General features: G+C 39.3%; 1 protein-coding gene across 1 annotated transcript in view; it reads right to left on the bottom strand.

The window, feature by feature from the left end:
- Positions 1-8,473: 8,473 nt before the first annotated feature.
- The window catches only part of TUBGCP3 (tubulin gamma complex associated protein 3), a 48,547-nt gene continuing 36,755 nt past the window's right edge, over positions 8,474-20,265 (bottom strand). Inside the window, exons 14-22 of the mRNA XM_041472422.1 lie at positions 16,622-16,811; positions 15,218-15,353; positions 14,349-14,417; positions 13,470-13,605; positions 12,475-12,563; positions 12,208-12,339; positions 11,671-11,811; positions 10,999-11,115; positions 8,474-9,535 (exon numbers count right to left, since the gene is read on the bottom strand). Of these exons, the coding sequence (XP_041328356.1) occupies positions 9,377-9,535; positions 10,999-11,115; positions 11,671-11,811; positions 12,208-12,339; positions 12,475-12,563; positions 13,470-13,605; positions 14,349-14,417; positions 15,218-15,353; positions 16,622-16,811 (1,169 nt within the window). The 3' untranslated portion in view covers positions 8,474-9,376. The remainder of the gene's footprint in view (positions 9,536-10,998; positions 11,116-11,670; positions 11,812-12,207; positions 12,340-12,474; positions 12,564-13,469; positions 13,606-14,348; positions 14,418-15,217; positions 15,354-16,621; positions 16,812-20,265) is intronic.

Below are 20,265 nucleotides of genomic sequence, written 5' to 3'. Positions count from 1 at the left end.
CACAATTTGGTGAAACGTTTGTTGCTACCTAAATCAAGAAAATCTTGCTGTTGCAGGATTTCCACTCATTCAGAGACACTAACAAAGTGAAAAAGAAAACTTCCTGTCAGTGTCAAAACAGATTACCTAAGATTACACAACAATGTCAAACACACCACAGGATTGTCAGCAGTGTGGGGTCTTTCCCTCTAACATACAGATTGCATGATTCCCTCCAGACAGGAGGAACACAAAGGCTGCAGATGTCTATGAACACACCACATTACAGTCTCTGATTTCACACTGGTTGAGGCAGTATTGGCTTCAATAGTTACTTCAGTGATGGAGAAACCAGCTGATCCCCTCCCCACCCCACATAATTCTTTATTAGATGGTTGACATTAGCAATGAAGTGCTTGCAGTCACAGGATTCACCACTGAACTTTGGAGTATGGCATTAGCTGGTAACAATACTGAGATCTTTGATGTAATTTTCTTTTAATTGGCCTCTTAACTCATATCAGTGAGTATCATAGAGTTGAAAAGGATGAAAAAGACCTCTCAGACCATTGGGTCCAACTGTTGTCCTTTTCTGAAACATTTTTTCTCTTATAGAGGAAGAATATTAACTAATACTGATATTGCCTAAAAAAGAAAAGAATCAAAATCAGACAAACACAGACAAAACTCAGGAATATAAGCAAAAAGAGGATGTGATTACCACACAAAATACAAATCTCAACAATAGCTGCAGTCAACTATTCATGACTTTTAGGAGAGAAGTCCTAGGGCAATGGTATGAATTCAGTGATTTCAGAAGAGCAGTCTGATCATGAGACACCCTGCACTAACTCAGCACCAAAAGCAAATGATAGAATTACTGGAATTTCTGTAATTCTACTGTACTCCAAAATCATAAGCAGCTATCATTAGCTGTAATCCACAGCTGCTATTCAGAAATGAAAACTTAAAAGCACCACAGTGCCTGCCTCACAACAGTGGAGTTGGTCATTTCCTGGTCATGACACTAATTTAGTACAGCCAAACGTGCACTACAGTCAAACAAACTGTGTAGTACAGTCAAACAGACCAGCAGTGTAAGTTGCAGGTTTTATAACCCAGATTATTCTGGGGAAAAATACTGGGGCAGGGAGGAGGAGAAAGAATATCTTTGCCTCAGCTACAGAATTTGTGATGTCTTGTCAGCAGATTTTTTCAAGGGATTTGCAGCCTGCTAAGAAGTTAATCTACCCCTTTTGATTTTGATTTAAAAGGCTTTCTCTTGAGGGTGATATGTCTAATTGTCCAGACAGAAGATGACATCACGGGCTGAATCCCCACCTTTCGTGACCTGTGTCCAACCCCTTCCTGGGACTGTCTCACTACCTGAACATTACCTCTTCTCCACAGCTCCATTCCTCTTACACCAGCAAGTGCAGTTGAAAGGTGTGTCCATGCCAGCTGGGAAAGGCAGGTTACCCTGCAGGATCCCCCCTGGGGAGCTCGGCTCACACTGCCAGCAGTGTCTGCATGGCCAGAGGACAAACCTCTCAGTCTGGCCCTGCAGGTTTGGAGCATCGTCCTCATGAGTCAGAGCAGCTGTGCCTGCATGGCCTCTGCATCCCAGGGGTTCAAGCAAACTAAGGGCAAAGTGCAAAAAAAGTCACAGATGTGGTTCATTTGAGAGCAAATTTAGTTAATGAATTCCACACAACTGTAACTTCAGTTAATGCCAGTACCAAAGCCTTGTAATGGGTTTGCTTGCTAGAGAGATCTGCAAACCACCTGCACTCTGAACTGGAGCCTTCTCCTTGCTTACCCTGCTCAAAAATTAATTTATTTCTTTTGCAAAAGGCAAAAAAATTGTTTGAAAGGTAACTGTTTTTTTCTAAATTTGTACTTGTGAAACATAATATATGGTTATTTCAATTATCTGACAAAATGGCTTTTTTGCAAACAAATCCAGAAACATTCCCTCCTCCAATATTTGGATAGAAATATATACATATATAGCAGGAAGATAAACAAGGAAAGAGAAATAAAGTAGATCTTGATTACTAGAAATATTTTCTAACATCAGTTTTTGAAAAGAAGCTATACTTTCCTTTGATACCATTGGGGTTTTAATTTTAGTTCCTAGGATGTTTCATAAGCAGTAAGGTCACTCCTGATCTGCTTCTACAGTTCACTCCTGTAAAGTAACCAGACCTACTAAATGACTACTATTTGTAATACCAACCTTGAGAACAAACACAGAAAAAAATCAAGATACCTAAGGTTGTTATAAATGTATCACAGTATTGAAAATGAGCATAACTAAATGTTTTATGTAACTTCTTAACAAGAATGTTTGTTCTGACTCCAAAACTCCTGGCTACAACCAAAGTGATTTAAATAGAACAAGTATTTATTAAAAATTATTTATATTTTCTTCTTAAGAAAGGAAATGGTGCTTTCTATAAACAGAAGAACATGTGATTTCTTTGACACAGATATAAGTTACAGTGGAAAAAGCTCAGAAAGCTTCAAATAAAATTGGCATTTTTAAAAGGTTGGTTTAACAAGTTGATTGGATGAGGTTCAATCAGCCCATACAGTCTGGTAATTCTAGAAACTTCAGTGTAAAAAACCCTGCTTTTTTTGCTTTCTGCTACCCAGTGTGACACAAGCACTGGCTGAGAACATGTTGCCTGCAGCAGTGGTGACCTCACCCTGAGTCCCTGCTGCAGGCACAATGCATCACTCCCAGCTCAAGCACACCACTTGCCGTGGGCCATGCAGCAGCGCAGGGCACCCCCCAACAGCAGAGACTCTGCCCAAGTGCCCCTGCCAGCTTCTAGCCATTCAAGCAAAATCCAATCACAGTCTAATTATTGCTAGAAGCTGTCCTAAAATTTGACCCAAGATTTCCCAGGGAGGGAGATGCGCAATATTTTGACCCAGGCAGCAAATTGCTTACAGATTTAAAGCCCCAGTGCCAAAGGCTAGGATCACCACAGCCTCCAGAAAATGTCACCAGTATTTTTTACTGGGGGACACTGTTTCCTTTTCCATTAGACCTCAACATGAAGAAGTGAGCTCTTTTGGCAATGCAGCTGTTCACTTAGTGAGGCCACAGCTTGGCCAGATGGAAAGTGGAATTCTTATTCATAGAAAATACTACAATATAAATAAAAATACACTTCTGTTATAAGTCAGAACCTTGTCTTGAAAAAATATAGCACACATTACTTTGTCTGCACTTTGAATCAGAATTCATAATTCATATAATAGCCAAAGTATCCCAGATTATGAGGCCACAGCTGAAAATGCACCATTTGCAATTCTCCACTGTCCTCTAAAGGCTGCTTCAGGAATTTCAGTCTCTGAGTGTGAAAAGCAAACTGTATCAATGTACTAGAGCACAAGCCAGCCGGTCCAAGAAATGTGAGCGGTTTATGAAGAGCTTCAGCTGGAGCTCTGCAAGGCACTGCAAAGGTTGGTCTGACCAGGGACACAGAGCCACCACGCCTGTGACATGTGTGACACCGCACTGGCAGCATCACTGGCTCCGGCAAGGTGTGGGATCAGCAGGATTTCTGTTCTCCTGCATCCTGATGCAGTTCATTTTGCTGGTGAGGTTTGGAAGTCCCTCAGCACGGCCAGGTGCCTGCTACAAGTAATAATGTGCATCCAAATCAGCTTGCCAAAACTGAACCAAAACATTTTGTCTTATTTAGTGCCTTCCGACCCATTAAAGGTGATTATGAGGAGTTCTTGTTTATAAAGGAGAAAGGTCAAACTTAAAATATGCCTGCAATTATACAACTGTCCAGTAAGAAACCCTCTAGTTCAAGCCACAAACAGCTGTAAACTTCTTCTACACAGCTATTTCTTCTGAGTCACTTACAGCATTGCCCTTTCACAGTCTTAATCAAGGAAGTGGTAGCATTTATTATTTTATTTTTCTTCCTGGTTACCATCCAATTTCTCTTTTTTTGGTAATTATTTCCTATTCTGCTATTAATGTCTGGTTTGATCCTTTCATTTGAAGGAGTTTTCTTTAGATTTCCTGAACATTTTGCTTGTGAAATACTGGAACCTGTGCACATGTTCTAACTCTGAGATAAGTCTGGATCTGATTCTGGTTTTGTCTTAAACGTACATTGTGTTAATAAAGTGCCAATGAGTGGAAATTATGCTTTTCTCATTTATCAAGTACCATTTTCACGCCACATTTTATGTTCTCTTTATGCTTCCTGTTCACCACTAAATGGCGCAATTTCACTTCTCTCCATCTGACGGTTCAGTCGCTTGTTTTCTAAAGAATTTTCGTTTATTCCTTTTCTACCCATCATAATATGCTCTATATCTTATTTTTACACATCAGGTTGTTAAAGGAAAGCTCCCAGTTGCCTTTTCAGTTACTTTTGCAAGCCTGTTTGTAATTTCCCTCTGTTTCTTTATGTTCTTCAGCAGGTTCAATAAAAGCAAGGGGTAAAACTCAGTACAAATACCCTCTTTTAAGGAGTGGATGCAGTGCCTTCTTAGAAAGCAAGGCAGAAGACTGTTCTTTACCTCCCTCTCGGTAATTTTTATAAAAACTTTAAAGGGTGATGAAGTGGCCTTGAGCAGCTTTGGGAATGTTCCCATTGTAGAAGTGAGAGGCATCCTAGATGCCTAACTACTTTGTTCTTGTGGCAGGTAACACAAATGCAAATAATTCATTTTCATTTTCTGCGGCACTGGAAGAATTCATACATGGGGTAATCACCTTGTGACAGCTTTTTCCTATCATATATTTTAATATTCAGACTGATGGTAATAATCACTCCAATTGCATTTTCTATACCCAAATGTTTAGCTAACTTAATTGCTGTTCTGATAACTTCTGAAGGAAAACATTTGACATAATTGGCTCCACAAAGAGCTGAAGTGAATTAAATGTGCAGTGATAGAAATTTCACCTCCTACACTCCTCAGATTTTTCTTGGTATGTTTTTCTTTCTCTACTATTTCCTGAGCATCTCTTTGGCCACCATTTGATGCCTTTCAGGACTCCTGCTCTCTTCTCTGCCCTTCTCTCCCTTTGTAAATGAAAACCCACCAGTTTGGTTTCTTTAACTCTCCTGACCTCGGTGTTCTCTCTGACACCATGCCCCCCTGGTCAGCTTTGGCTTTTCACCTGCACTTGAGTCCCTTTTTCCACTCATGTGGCACTCAGGTTTTAGTCTGAAGATGTTATGAAAGAATGTACAGTACTGGGTTGTCAGAGTGTATTAGCAAAAAGATAACTTTGGAACAGAAAGAAAATAAATACTGACTGAAGTACCTTTGCTGCTCTTCTGGTGAAAAAGAGAAAGCACCAAGTTAATCCTCATGAGTGATTTTCACACCTTAAGGACTGCATTGCACCAAGCTAACAAAAATAGTTAAAATACTACATCAGAGAGCCTGTTACTTTGGGGAGTCTGAGTAGTTCATACCTTAAAGTCGTAGTATTCTTTGTCAACATATAAATAAAATGTTTTCATTATATTTTAAAACTGTGGTTCAGCAAGCCCTCAGAATGATACATGTTAAATAAATGGCAGCAGAAACTTTTTACTCTGCACAACTGCAGATTAAGAAAGAGTATTTTACTTGTAATTGTTTATTATTATCATCCTTGAGGAAGTAATTTGGTTTTGTTAAATAGGGTAGAGCAGGCGATGGTTACAATGTCCTTGTAGAAACCAGACAGAACTATTTCCTGCCTTCTGAAACAGCAGGTTCTTGTAGTCCCTGCTCTACTTGCCAATATTTGCACATCTCATGCAGCTCTCCCAACTTTTTCCTCTCTCCAGTTAGCAGAATCTTATTAGAGGCTAAAGTGGCATTTTAGATTTCAAGTAATCAACAGATGATTTTCAAAATTAATGAGGCACTTTGGAGAACTCCCTGAGCACCCTTATGTGAGTGTGAAATACATTCTGTCATCTCTGAGGCTGCTCATTCAGGTGAAAATTGAAATGAGTACAAATGTGCAGAGCCACGGCTTGTTTCTAAGGTCAGCATTAGGAAACATTCATGCAAGGTCACAGACAACTCCAATCTTTAAATCTAGAAGTTTAAAACAAAGCTTCAATTTTCTGTCCAAATACCTCCCTTTTCCCCAACCATTTATTACCTTGCAATTCTGTTTAAAAAGTTACACATGTACTTAAAGAGTGTCCTTAATACTGAAAGTCATCGTTAGATGTAGTATACTGGAAGGTACAGCTTCACATTGACCAAAGAAAATTTGCCATTCTTGAAAAGAATGCTATTTTAAAAGGTTGAAAAAGTTCTTGTCCAAAACATGAACACCTTACATATGTGACAAGAGGAAGATAAAATCCTTCCACAACTAATTTTAACAAAACAAATCACGTAGATGTAGGTTTTTTAAATAAATAGTTTGCTCCTGTGCAAGGCTGAGAGACCTTGGCATTTATTCACTGCCTCTGGTATAAGAGGAGAAAATACACGGGGCTTTGACTGGATAGAATCACTTAAATAAAACTGGATTATGATTATATTCTGTCCTTGATCTCCTACCCTAAGCTTATAACTAATTCACTGAAAAATACATTATATCATGAGCTTCTCCATGTCCTAGTGAATGCTTCCAAAATACTAATCTGCATCAGACTGTACCCTGGTGCAGTCAAGCTGTTAGAATTTACAGAGGGAGATGAAACTTTCATGGGTTGTTTTTTAACTTTTTCTTCTTCAGAGGTCATATTGGTTAAGACATTGTTTCCCTTCAGTTACCAGAACATCCCTTGTAGTTTAAAAGAAAAAAAAAATATTTTCCAGCTCCTGTATTTTTAAAGCATTTATGATATTGGTAGCAACATGTGGATAGCCCTTCAACCAGATGACTGTTGCATATTGTATGACACCCTACACTGGGTGATAGTTTTGTTCTTGGTTTCTGTATTTCTACTTTTACCACAGTTTCTCCAAAATTTCTTTAGGCCTTGACAACCCTGAAAAGGAAGGGGCCGAGTGTGCAAGCTCAGTTAGCAATGGCCCTGGGACAGGATACAGTGAGCAGGAGCTGGGCTTGTTCCAGCCTGGAAACATGGCTGGAGACACAGACACAGACCTGTATTTGTATTTTCAGACACTGTAACTCTAAGAAAAAAACCACTGAAATTACCAGTCAGAAGTGTGCATTAAAAAATAAAGAGCATCCTTGTATAGTAAATGTGTTACTAAGCATTATTCTTTAACACTGACTGCAGTATATAACTTCAGTGTTGAAAAAATCAAGAAGTGAAAATCTCTCACGTTTCTCCTCAGAAATGTACCTTAATGGTGCTGCTGCCACCCACTACAAGGAAAGCCACTTGTGCCGTCACAGCAGCTGGAGCCTGTCACTATGTGCATTTATGTATAATTCAATACTGGTCTTTGAGCACAAATGAAATATAAGATCATTCCTCTCCCACTTGTTAGGAATTGTTGACAGAGGTGAAGCTGTCACAAGAAAACCTGTGTAAATTGAAATAAACATACCAGCTAACAGGTTAGAGGGTAAGAGAGTGATGTCCACCCACAAAGAGGCATGGGACAATGGCAGGTCCCCACTGGTCCCCTCAGCCCGGCAGTCAGAGCAACTCCTGCAGCAGTGAAGACTTTTCCCAGATCAACAGGTTGCTGGAGAACCACATGAAAATGATCATTCCCAGCATGACAAGTACTGTGAGTTTCCCGAGTACTGCTGGATTCATTTCAGGAGCAAAGAGAGTTTAACCTTTCTCTGGAACTTGTCCTCTAGTTCCATCATGCAATATCTCTCAACCCAATGGCCAAAGAGTGCTCATGCAGCTTATTTTTTTTCTACGTTTTGGTCAAAACACAATCAAATAATCTTTGCTGTTCTTCCAGACTTTTCCACAATATGCTCCCACCACACTGGCAAAAACTGTCAATGATCCATGACCTTATGACGCCAAGCTCAGCATCTTTCAGCTTTCCCTTGGCTCATGGAGTCCATCCTTGCTCACAGCTCAAATGCTGCCTGCACACTACACCCAGCAACAGCAGCTGCACCAGCAGGGCACAGGGTGAAAAGCCTTCCATGCTTTAACAAAAGCAAGGATCTGAGGCCTGCACAACAGGAATCCTGGTGTCCAGAGAGCAAACCAGCCAGTCCAGGGCTGCACGTCAGCACATGGTCCCCATCAGAGCTCACTGCCACGACGAGTCACAGCAGCCTTACCTGCATGGCCAGGCAGGTGCCTCTGACTCCCAAGGGCTCCAGCAGAGTAAGGGCAAAAGGCAAAAAAGGCCACAGACCTGGCTGATCTGAGGGTAATTGTTAATTAATGAACTGCACACAACTCTCAGTGCAGATAAGACCAGTTATCTGCACTGATAAATCCTGCAATGGGAAGGGTTCTAGAAATCAGTATGTTTCTAATTGGAAGCATCTCCTTTCTTAACCTGTGAAAAACTTTCAATTACAAAAAGCAACACACTTATGTGAAAGATAATTGTGTTTTTATTTTTCTAAGCTCGCACTTGTGGAACATAATAAATGACCTGATATAATGACAACTTTGCAAAAGAAGAATCCCCCTCTCCCCAACATCTGGACAGCAATATATAAATATTTACAATGAAAAAAATAGGAAAGTGAAGAGAATGAAGTCAACATTAGCCAAGTCAGTTTGTTTCTACATATCTGATTTTGAACATTAAGCAGTCAAGATAAACCAACACTTTCCTTCAGTACTGAGGCTTAAACCCCATTTTTAGATCTTATGTGCAACAGATACACTCCTGACTCTGCTTTTATAGTTTGCTCCTGTACAGTAACCATAGAATTTCGCCACTAAATTTTTATTCCAGGTTTTTAACTTTGAAAACAACAAAAAATTAAATATAACTTTATATGTCTCCTGATACAAAGTTTCTCACACAGTCAAACACATCACAACACTGAAAATCAGCATAATGAAATGCTGTATAGCTTCTTAACAAGGACAATAGGTCTGGGTCCTGACCTGTTTGCTTTAACAAAAGCTCTCTTCAAATAGAACAAGTACATATAGAAAAAATAACCTTCTTATTTTCTTATTAAAAAAGGAAATGGTGCTTTCTATAAACAAAAGAACATGTGATTTCTTTGACACAGATATAAGTTACAGTGGAAAAAGCTCAGAAAGCTTCAAATAAAATTGGCATTTATTTAAAAGGATGGTTTAACAAGTTGATTGGATGAGGTTCAATCAGCCCATACAGTCTGGTAATTCTAGAAACTTCAGTGTAAAAAACCCTGCTTTTTTTGCTTTCTGCTATCCAGTGTGACACAAGCACTGGCTGAGAACATGTTGCCTGCAGCAATGGAGACACTGATCCCACAGTCTGGCCGCTGGCTGCTGTGTCACATGTGAGAGCTCCGCCTGCCCCGCGTGCCCAGCGACACTCGCAGCCGCGGCTCTCTGGCCTTGTAGTGCTCGTTGAAGTCCAGCCTGAAGCTCAGGAACCGAAGGCTCTCGTCTGAACTGGTTGTCAGCAGGACCAAGAACTGCTGGACGATTCCCTGAAGAGGAAAGAAGAACCCAAGAGACAGTTAAGGAAGCATCCCTGGTGTGTTTTGAATAGGAATATCAGGTGGTGCACAGATCTGGTAAACAGGAAGACAGAATCTGGGAAAAGGCAAGCACAAGGGTTCATATCCAACAGTTATGGTGGATTCATTCTTTCTGCAAAACCCCAGAGCTTCTTTTTTATTTTTCAAATATCTGCTAAGCATGCTAGAATCTCCAGTGCAAACAGCTTGGCCTTTTGAAGTGTGTTCCCCACTCCCTGTGCCCTGCTGGCACACTCCATCTGTCTGAAAGCTCCCAGGCTGCAGAGCAGTTGCCTCTGTGTGCCACTGCCTCAGGACAGCATTCAGGATCCAACCTGTGCCAGCAGGAGACCTCACCTTGAGTCCGTGCTGCAGGCACAATGCCATCCAGGCCAGCATTAGGGCACTACCAGCTTCAAACATACCCATTTGATGTGGCTTGTACAGCAGCACGGGGCACTCCAGAATAGCAAAGCATGTGCCCAGGAGGGCAGTCAGTGCTGCAGACACAACTAGACTGAGCATTTGGAGCAATTTGAGAGGGGATTTGCACTTGGCAGGAGGGATGTACACTTCTGCATCCCATCTTCCCATTCAGCTCTAACCACGCCACTGCAGGAGACCCACAGGACACAGGAAAGGAGAGGACTCTGGGAGGATGGGAAGACTCATTTGAAGAGTTCATTCCTAATCCCCAGCAAATAGTAAAAGGAACATGCCCAAAACTAGAGCACTGCATTACTTCCAAAGGTGATGAAAGCTGGCCATGGAAATCCTGTTTGGAAAATCCATAATAGGTCTCAGAATGAATACAGTCCAAGCAGGCAAAACCTAGATTGCCAACTTGTAGAGCACATAAACCATAATTTATTTACAACCTACACTTAAAGACCTACACTCAATTTTCTGGGGAATGGTAGCTTTAGCATCAGATATAACAAATAAAGACAAAGCCAGAATAAATTACTTACAGAAGATAGCCTGAACATGCTCCCCCAAACATCTTATCCACTGTCCCCCATCCCTCCAGTGAGCTTAAAATTTTAAGTGTAAGGCCCTTAATAAGAAACTTTCTGCAGTCTTTAACAGCAATGACTTGTAAACACTATGAGTAAAAAAATGGAATGCAGAAGGAATTCTATCTTTTTCCACCTCAGACTACACCAAAAGATAGCTATTACTTTCACTACTGGAGGAAGAAGACAACTTACATGAAATTACTCTTCTCCTTTGTCTAGGGAATATAAATGATCACAAAACCTTTGACTACTAAGCAATAGTGAACACAGTCTTATAAGTAGAGAAGGAAAAAACAAAGACCTTGCTCCAGAAACTGTGCACACATGAATAGAGAAGTTACATCTACTCAATATTTGAAATTAATTTCTACACAAAGCTCAGCATATTTTTGAAAAATATCATTCAATAGGCACCTGGTAAAAGTGAGTGAGTATTCGCAGCTGTGAGCACATTTTAGGTATTGAGTCTTGAAATTCTTTCATCCTCTTGTTCTCTTCTTCCTCTTCTGATGCAGTTACACCCCACTTGCCCTAAATAGAAACCAAACAAGTTAAGAGGTGAAGCATCACATGATTCAAGTTGCTAACTGGGCCACCTTCTGCCCAGCTCCATCAGGTTTATAAAAACCAACCACTGCCATAGAAAGACAAACACAGAGCCTCCAAAATGGAAACTATCAGACACCCCCCCCCTCCCCACCTTGGTGGTTGTACAGCACATAAAAGAAATATGAGGTTTATTAGGAAGGCAAGTCTCACACCAACAGTGCATGTCAGTCTTGCAGCAAGGAGGCAGACATGGAGCTACAGCCTGTTTTGAAAAAGGGATCCATTTACTTCATCTGAAAGAGTCCTAAATTTCTCATCCTCCAAAGTCCACTAGATAAATCAACTCAGATTTTGGGCAAGACAAATCAAAAACACCACTCAGCCATTTTGCTTGAAGTCACCAGCAACTTCTGACAACTTTTACATCTGTTCCAACTACATTTTTCATTTTTACTGTACCGCTACATGGTATCTAAAATCCTCCATATATCAAAAGCCTCAATTAATTTTCACATTCTAGAAATATCCTTCTTGTACCTCAAGTTCACGCTGTTTTTTCCTCTCTTCAAATTGCAACCTCAGCTGCAGCTCCTCCAGAGCAGCTCTGTACATTGCATCTTGGGCATTCTGGAGCTCAATGATCTGGTCAAAAACTGCTCGAAGCTGATTGAGAAGTACCTGCGAGACAGGTAACAAAATAATTAAACAGCTGTACAGCACAAGAGTTTTAATCTTACTACCCTTCTCCAGAAAAGGAGCAAAGAAAAAAGTAAAAGAAAAAAAAAAGTAGAAGAAAAAAAAATTTTTTTACACAGCTGGAGAGACTGTTCTGCAAAGCCATAAGTCAGCTGTGCTACAATTACACAGCTTCTCAGGATGAAAAAGAACTGGCCCACATTACAGCAAGTTTTATTATGGACATGTGTCAGTATGTCTGAACCTACCATTATAAAATCTTATATCAGAGGAATAAAAATGACTTTTCCCTTTGCTCCTACAATGTTAAAGAAGGTCATTCCTTACATATATGCCAAGTTTATAAAGTTACAATTACATGCAAAGGAGACCACTTACCCTGGAATCACTATCCAGTAAGCACCGAGCTATGATTGTATCCAGAAAAACTTCATGAGCTGCAATGATGTGATCCAGGTCCTGTGCTTGTTGGACCTTGTTCCAGAGTTCATCCCATGAACATTCAAGCACCTGGAGCAATGATACAGGATTGGGCTGTTTCGATTTGCTAGATGACATGTTGTTTAAAATTTAAGACACACAACACATACAGAATATTGCAAGTGCTTAATTTTCTAAGTAACTAATTGGGTGGGTAGAGTATACCTCAAATGTAATGTAATACTGCATTTGATGAATGAAATGGACCATTTCTGATGCCAAAACGTGACACTGATGCAGCACGCCAGAAAGCTCTGTAAATAAATCCAAAGAGACAGCATGTTAAAGACTGCAAGGACAAGCACAGCCAACAAATCAGCTTGATAAATTTTTTTCACCATATTGAATATTTCATAACACAGCCACTAATCTTAGATGGTAGCAGCAGTGATCTTCTGAGGCCAGGTGTCCTCTCCCACCCACCACAAGTTCTTAATTATGAAATAATAAATTTGTAAGTATTACTATGCCATAAAGAAGTGTAACTCTCAATAGTTACTTTTTACTGAAAGACATGTAGATAGATTAAAAAAAATTCAAGAGTGAGCTAGTACAGATGCTCAAAAATATGGCTATATTATCTAGCTGAAAAATAAGATCAAAAAGTCCTGGTCCATGAAACATAGACCAGAGGCACTACATTTCAGAGCTTTCCTATTTCTTCTCAAACATCTTTCTCTTCTTAGCCTCTTCTGTTCTTAGCTAAACAAAAGCAGAAGGAATAAGTGAAGGTAAAACTAGTAAATTCAGAACTGTGCATGTATGAGACTTAATAGTCAAAAGACAGCATAAGAAAGAGGGAGACATGGGGTACAATAAGAAGGCATCAAGGAAGATGAATACAAAGGGATCGAAGAGTTACAGTCTCACAACCAGGTCAGCACAAAGATACTTACATTAGTGCAACTTTTCAAGACAGGGATCAAGGATTAGGTAAAAGCAACAGATAGGAAACATCTGTTTAAAATTATGTTATTTTACCATGATCATCCTTACCATCATCTACCATTAAACAGCCAGTCAAGAGGAGCACCAAAATGCAAAATTAATCTGAACATGATTCATTAGACACTCTTTTCCCTCTTCATACACAGTTTAAAATAAGATGCAGTCATCTGTATCTATTTTAGAAGCATGTCATCCATCTGGACACCTCTCACCTGGCATACTTTTCAGAAGCTTTGCATTGCACATGTGCCCTTTCCATATATCAGTAAGAATGTACTCCATTCTCTTCGCTCTCCAAAGGAAATTAAATACTCTTAGATAGTGGCTCATGCACTCACGTGTAAATACCTACAAAACAAAGAAAATACCGGTACAAATTAAGAGACATACCATATGTCCTGAAGTACCAAAAGCCCCTTCACAGTTCATCTTATCTGATCCATGCAGTTTATTGGCAAATATTGAAAAAAAAAAAAGAGTTTCTAGGAAATCCCAGAGCTTTTGGGAAGATCCTCCCTTGAGGGCTGAACAGGGCACTGCTGGAAGTGAAAGAAGGGCTGAACAAAACAAAGCCTAAGCCTATTTTAAAACTGTGTATGAAAATTCCTTCTGCTGGTCAGACTTACAGTTTGTCCTGCTTAAAAAAAAAGTTCTTTATAAGTTCTTTATAAAGGCTAAATACATTCGGATAAACAATGCAGCTATCTGTATTGTCTCCAAATAAGTTCTCCAAAAATACATTCTTCAGTTCCTTTCAAATTTTCCCAAATTAGTACCTACAGACTAGTAATTATCAAAGAATAGGAGCACTCAATTTATTAAGTTCTTGCTAAAAGCTGTGCTGGAACAAGTGAATTACTGATATTCAGTAATGACTGTTTTAAATGTAGCTCTTCAACACTCACACTAACAGGTAAGAATTGATATTTTTGCTTAACTGTTAATACAGTTGGTACATCCTAGATGAAAAAAAAAAAAAAAATCTGGTTTCACACTCCAGACCAAAAAAAGGTTACTTCAATTAAAAAAAAAACTTAGCAATTTAATTCAGCACTCAAAACACATTCAGAGGCAGCAGTGTATGACATTACCGTTGCTATTGGCCCATCAACATGATAGTCCAAGCTGAAGACATCCCATCCAGTGTCCCCAGGAGATACCTGCATTAAAAAGATATGGTCCTGTCAGTGTATAATCAGAGAATACCAAAGCTGAAGATGAGCATTACTTGCTTTCTCTTTCATGAAGGGCCTATGAGCAAACAAACATCCACATCAACAAGACATACAGGAGTTTCTTGTTGAAAGTAGCAAATTAGGCAAAAATGGATCAAACTGTTTGATACAAGGGTGAGACTGATCTCACACAAATACTGATGTTTGCAACGTCAGTGTTTCTCCACTGAACCTAGTAAGGAAAATACCAATAAGGACAAATTTCTTTGGCATCTGAAATCTGAGACAGATTTATTTCAGATGCTACAGCTCACTAAGTCTAATCTCAGGGACTGAAGCTTTCAAATTAACTCAAGTTTCTTACCACAGGCCTCTTCCATGAAATGTGCTTTCACTGCTTCTTTTTTTTTTAACTAGAGGCAAGAAGGAGGCAGACACCCCAACCTGCCCTTTCCAGCCCCAATTCTTGTAAGAGCAACAGCATTAAGAGCTATTTGGAGAACCTCAAATCAGCACCACCAGCACCAATTTGTGTTAGGCCCCAAATACTCAGCCTTGTATTGCCAATGGCTGTAAACCCACATCTTGAAATACAAATAGACAATAGACAGAGAAAGCAAAAAGACGACAACTTATTAAATTACCTTTATATTACTCAAAGTACACTTCAGTGCGAAGGAAGGGGGGGAAATGTATTCACATATGAAAATTTTCATATAGATGTCTGCATGTACACACACAAACAAAGGTATGTTTCAGATCAGAGTCACCATGATGCAACAGACCTCCAGAAGTCGAACATCCAATCGCTTGAGAATCTCAGGATTATCGAACTGGGCATTCGTGGCCCTCACCGCCGTTTCCAGGATTCCAGTTAGATTATGCTGATACAAGGTTGTAGCGGGTCGTGCAAGCTCTGGCCTGGTGGTTATGGAACAGTCACAGCACATTACTGAAATACTCTGCAGCAGCAATTCAGTAGTAACTGCAGCACACAGCAAAACCCTTTTCTAACCAACTTTCAAAACTATTACTCTTTCAGACTTAATGATGAAGAAAATCAGTGAGCAAAATATTTGCACAGAGTATGAGCAGAATATGTCTATTCATATGCAGCTATCCTCCTGAATATTAGCATGAGGAGCAACTTAAACCTCATTTAATGCCAGTAATTTGAAGTTACCAGGATTGCTAGTTTAGCTAGTCTGTAATCTGAGTTGCATTCAGATCTTAAATGAGGCAGATTACAACATTAGCACATCAAACCAATGATTTCATTTCAGTTTTGAGAAACTTACTGATAGCCATCTCATAGGCTCAGAAGTGCTGGCAGGAACACAGAAACCCACCCAATCTACGTAACTTCAACTTTCCAAAGAGTTGCAACATGCAACTCTTGTAATACCTCTCTGTCCCTCAGAAAGGAGAAGACTGAAAAATTTCTCACTCCTTCTGCCTCAAATGTAATACTGACTCCACAAATCAACCTCACTCAGGTTCACATTAAAAAGTGTGGTCATGTACTGTTGATTTTTATTTACAAACAAGTTAATGAAAGCTTTATTAAAAAGCCTGTCCTCTAGATCAAAGAAAAGCTTTGCAAGCCAATGCTTCTGATTGAAGAAGTTTCATCTGTAGCACCAGCATGTAAAAGTGCTGGTAAAACTCTTTAAGCATGTAAAACTCTTTAAGAACTGGATTCAGTAGTTGTGGGTGCATCTGAGTGCTTGAAACAGAAGCCGGTGAGGAACCAAAAAGATTTTAAAAATTGAAGGGTTTTGACACAATGTTTTAGACCAAACACCTCCAAAATATAGAGGCCTAATAATTCCAGCCAAGCTAACCAGTAGCATCAAGAGCGGAATGTTTCTGCTTAAACTTGCTGACAGAACCAAGAGAAGTGCCAACACCCTGGCTGTCACAGGGCCAACATAAAGATATCTTTATTAGTGCAACTTTTCAAGATTTATCAAATGGTACTGTATGTACCACTCATCAGAAAGGAAGAAAAAGTTTTAATCCTCAGGGCCAAAGAAATTAAACCCAAAATAGAATTTAAAAGTTATTACTCAAAGATTTCATTGAACAAGGTACTTAGAGAGTCCTCTTCAAAAAGCAAAACAGTTTCTGTGCTGATCATGCACAGAATCATCAGAAATTCAACATAATTACCCTTCCTATTTTCTTACTTGAGCAAGTCCATTAAATGCCTGATAAAGTCTCCTTGACCAAGTAACAAGTAGCGCCTCATGGCCTGCATGTGCTCCAGCAAATTGTACTTCTTATTGAGAACATCCAGCAGGTATTTGCTGGTTTCAAAATAAGCTGCATCAATTTTCTCTTGAAATGCATTTTCCAGATCTGTGAACAAATCAGCAGCTAAAAGAAAATAAAAATTAAAATTAAATTAGTAGTTTTCAAAAACTGAGGCAAACAAGCTTTGCAGTTGCAACACACAAACAGAAAAACTGCCATTTCTTCTAATCCACTGTGTTATACATTTGCCATAGCCAAAGCAAAAGCAAGTCTAAAGCAGTGTACACTTCAACAATATTACTTTTAATCTGTGCCCAGATTGTACTTGCCGGTAGAAGCTCAAGTTATGTATATAAAAAGTTGGGGATTTTCAAGCTTGCTGAAATACTGAAGTTTACAAATCAAGTAATTTATCCAGTCCTAAAAGCCCAGAATTAGGAAAAACCTTTCATGAGCAGAATCTAAATTAGAAGGCACTTCTAAGGGTGCAGGGGAAAATAAACGAAACAATCAGACTGTTAAAACACTCGACAGAAGAGAGTTTCCATACATAAGAGAATGAGAGAATATGCTGAAGTTACTTGGGGAACAGCCAGCAACCTGACATTTTCTCTCCATCTTTCATGCATGGCAGTTTGGGGACAGAAAGCAGCAGAAAGTAGTAGGAAGCTAATTTCACTGTTTTTTACAACTACAAGCTCATCAAGAAAGGGACTCCAGTAAAACTGTTATGAGATAGCAAGATCTGTGGCCTCATCAATCAGTATGCAATACTCCAAATACTGGATTGCCAACTATCATAAGATTCAGACCTTCTTCAGCATTAAAGGATATACTCCCACTCTAACTACTCAATTAATAAAATGCTTATGAATAGAAGAAATAAGCAGTGGCTCTAATAAAGAAGACACTCTTTAAGAAGGGAAGTCTAAAAGGCTGGCTCACTGACATTCCTGGAAATTTCCAAACTATCATTCAGCAATCAGTGAAACTCCGTAAGACACAAAAAGTTCAAGAGATGTCAAAGAAATTACACTTTTATAATTCATTACTGTGTTTAAAGTCCCTAGACTAGAGAAATACTACTTAGTCAAGTAACACACATCAACCTTAGGGATGTGAGAATTAACACAACCTGCAGAGTAAGTGCAAGTGTTTTTCCTCAAGATGTTGCGAGCCCTGCAGGCAAAACAAGTGAGGGAACAAGCCAGAAAGAGTTACCAGCTGATCTCTTCACCCCTGGACACAGAGGCTGGGCCTAGCACTGGCTGTGCGCACAATCAGAGCCAGCAGGCAGCAGGCAACTCCCTGGCTTGTCTATAGCTAGCCCAACATGTCAGGCATGCTGATCCCGTCTCCACTTACACAGGGGTGTGTGTGTGTCTAAGCAGTAGCTCTGAGCGACACACACCAGTCTCAACTTCTTACTATCTCAAGCAGAAAAAGCAGTCTTTCCCCTCTCCTTAAAAACTGATCCTCTTGCCTTGAGGTAAGTGACCTGGCCACAGCCCTTTACCTGAGACTGGAAAGTCAAGTTTACATCTGTAGCTGTAATGCACCACCTCTGCATACACACAGCCCCCAGCACAGGCAAAACGCAGCATTCCTGTCTGACACACAAAACTGCTAAAAAGGTTGTTTACATCAAACACAAGGCTTAGGCACAAGTTTTGAAAACTGTGCAAAATGATCTCAGAACAGTGAGGAGCCAGAAGTGGATAAAGAAAGGGTCAGACGAAAAGCACTGACAGGCAGGTCCATGAGCTGCTACTGAATAGTGTCATTCCTGGTCCAGAAGTCCCCAAACTACAGACAGCTACATGCCAGAGCTGCCAAACCCATGAAATGTTCAGATTTAAAATGAGAAAAAGCATCCAGAATGCAGGCTGGCATCTTAGCTTTCCATGATCTTAATAATAAGAAATCATCTAAAGGGAACTTTCAGGATACTGTTAGATGGCACAAACAAACACAAAAGAAAGCATTTCCAACATCCCTGACGTAGAATGTTCTTTCAGGATTAAATGGGTAAAATGCCCTAAACACAAATGCAGTTTCATGCAGAATTAAAGCAATGCAATACCATGAGGTATTAGGCTGCCAACCATAAGCTCAGCACACCTTCAGCACACTGCAGATGGAGTAATATATTTCTGAAACTACACATCTGTCTCAAACAGTTATTCTCAGCACTCAGGATAATGTAGGTGTGCTTTGAAGCTCTCATCCCGCACATAATAGGAAACCTGTATTTGTGCAGATCTTCCATTCAATCAAGGACAGAGAGAAACAAGTGCAAATTTAAAGAAATATTGGAAAAGCATGGCCATAAATGCTGTATAAAGTGGTGAAAGTAGTGCAGCCAAAGAATGGTTTTTTCCCGTTTTTCCAGGAGTAGCTGGCAAGATGATTGTTCAAATGCATTTATAGCCCTTATCCACTTAACCCTGACCCCTTTCTGCACTTTAGGCTTATCTTTAAGCAAGCACTAAACATGGTACAAAAATCACACTATTAGAAGACATATTCTTCCAGATATGAATGGGATTTTATCACTGGAACATTTTTCATGGAGGTACTCATGCCAGAAGTCCACACTTGTGAAGAGTTAATATTAAAACTAATCCAAGGTTATTTGGCATATTTTTATAAAAAACCCTAAGAAATCTAAACCTAACAACCCTGCATACACAAGCTTTAAAGCTATATATAAGTAATATTATAAAATGTTAAGAAGTATGTTCTTTGAAAACAAGAATTTGACAGAAAAATAGATTAGCATCAGAAAACTCATCCCAGTGAGCTCTATCTCAACAGTCAGACTATCTTTGGTATATTAAACGAGTTATCAAAAGAATTTACAGTAGCAAAAGACCACTTCCACCAGAAGGCAGCAATCTGTTCTTTCTCCGAGATGTAGCAGCATCCTACACATTCTTTGCTTAGTATTTAGGCATAAAGTCTCCTTGGTTTAGATGTTTAATATTTGCTACCTTCCATCATAACAATGTTGACTTCATTGCAACAAATATGCCTCCAAAAAAATAACCACAAACAGTATAGAAGTTCTCAGTCAATAAAACTGAGATCTATTCTAAATAAAACAAAATTATCTGAAGGAATTTAACAGTTAAGTTTTGGTTCCATGTTCATCAGCTCACAATCCCATTTTTAAGTAATCTTCAAAAATAATTTTACAAACCTTCCACATACTTATTTTTGACATATTAATATAGTGCATTTACAGAAAGGCTAGAAAGGTTTCTGTTCTGTTTTTACTGCTTATTCCATTACTTACAGCTAACTGAGTATTTTTATTTTTCAACCACAAAATGAACCAGTATTATGGAATTGTATGATGGAGTATATTTGATGAGAAGTCAAACATAGTAAATTCTTATTGCAGCACTCAAGAATATCCCTGCTCCCACCCCAGCCAAGGCAGGTAAAGGCAAACTGTTTTTTGACTGGTTTCATTCACAAATTCAGTACATTAACAATCATACAGCAAACCTATCAAATTAAGAAAATTATACACATGCATCAACATACATCTTTTGTAAAAAACAAGTATACA

Source organism: Pyrgilauda ruficollis, unplaced genomic scaffold (genome assembly GCF_017590135.1).
Source record: "Pyrgilauda ruficollis isolate IOZ18807 unplaced genomic scaffold, ASM1759013v1 scaffold29, whole genome shotgun sequence".
Classification (NCBI taxonomy): domain Eukaryota; kingdom Metazoa; phylum Chordata; class Aves; order Passeriformes; family Passeridae; genus Pyrgilauda; species Pyrgilauda ruficollis.
This window is presented reverse-complemented; position numbering and strand designations above follow the sequence as displayed.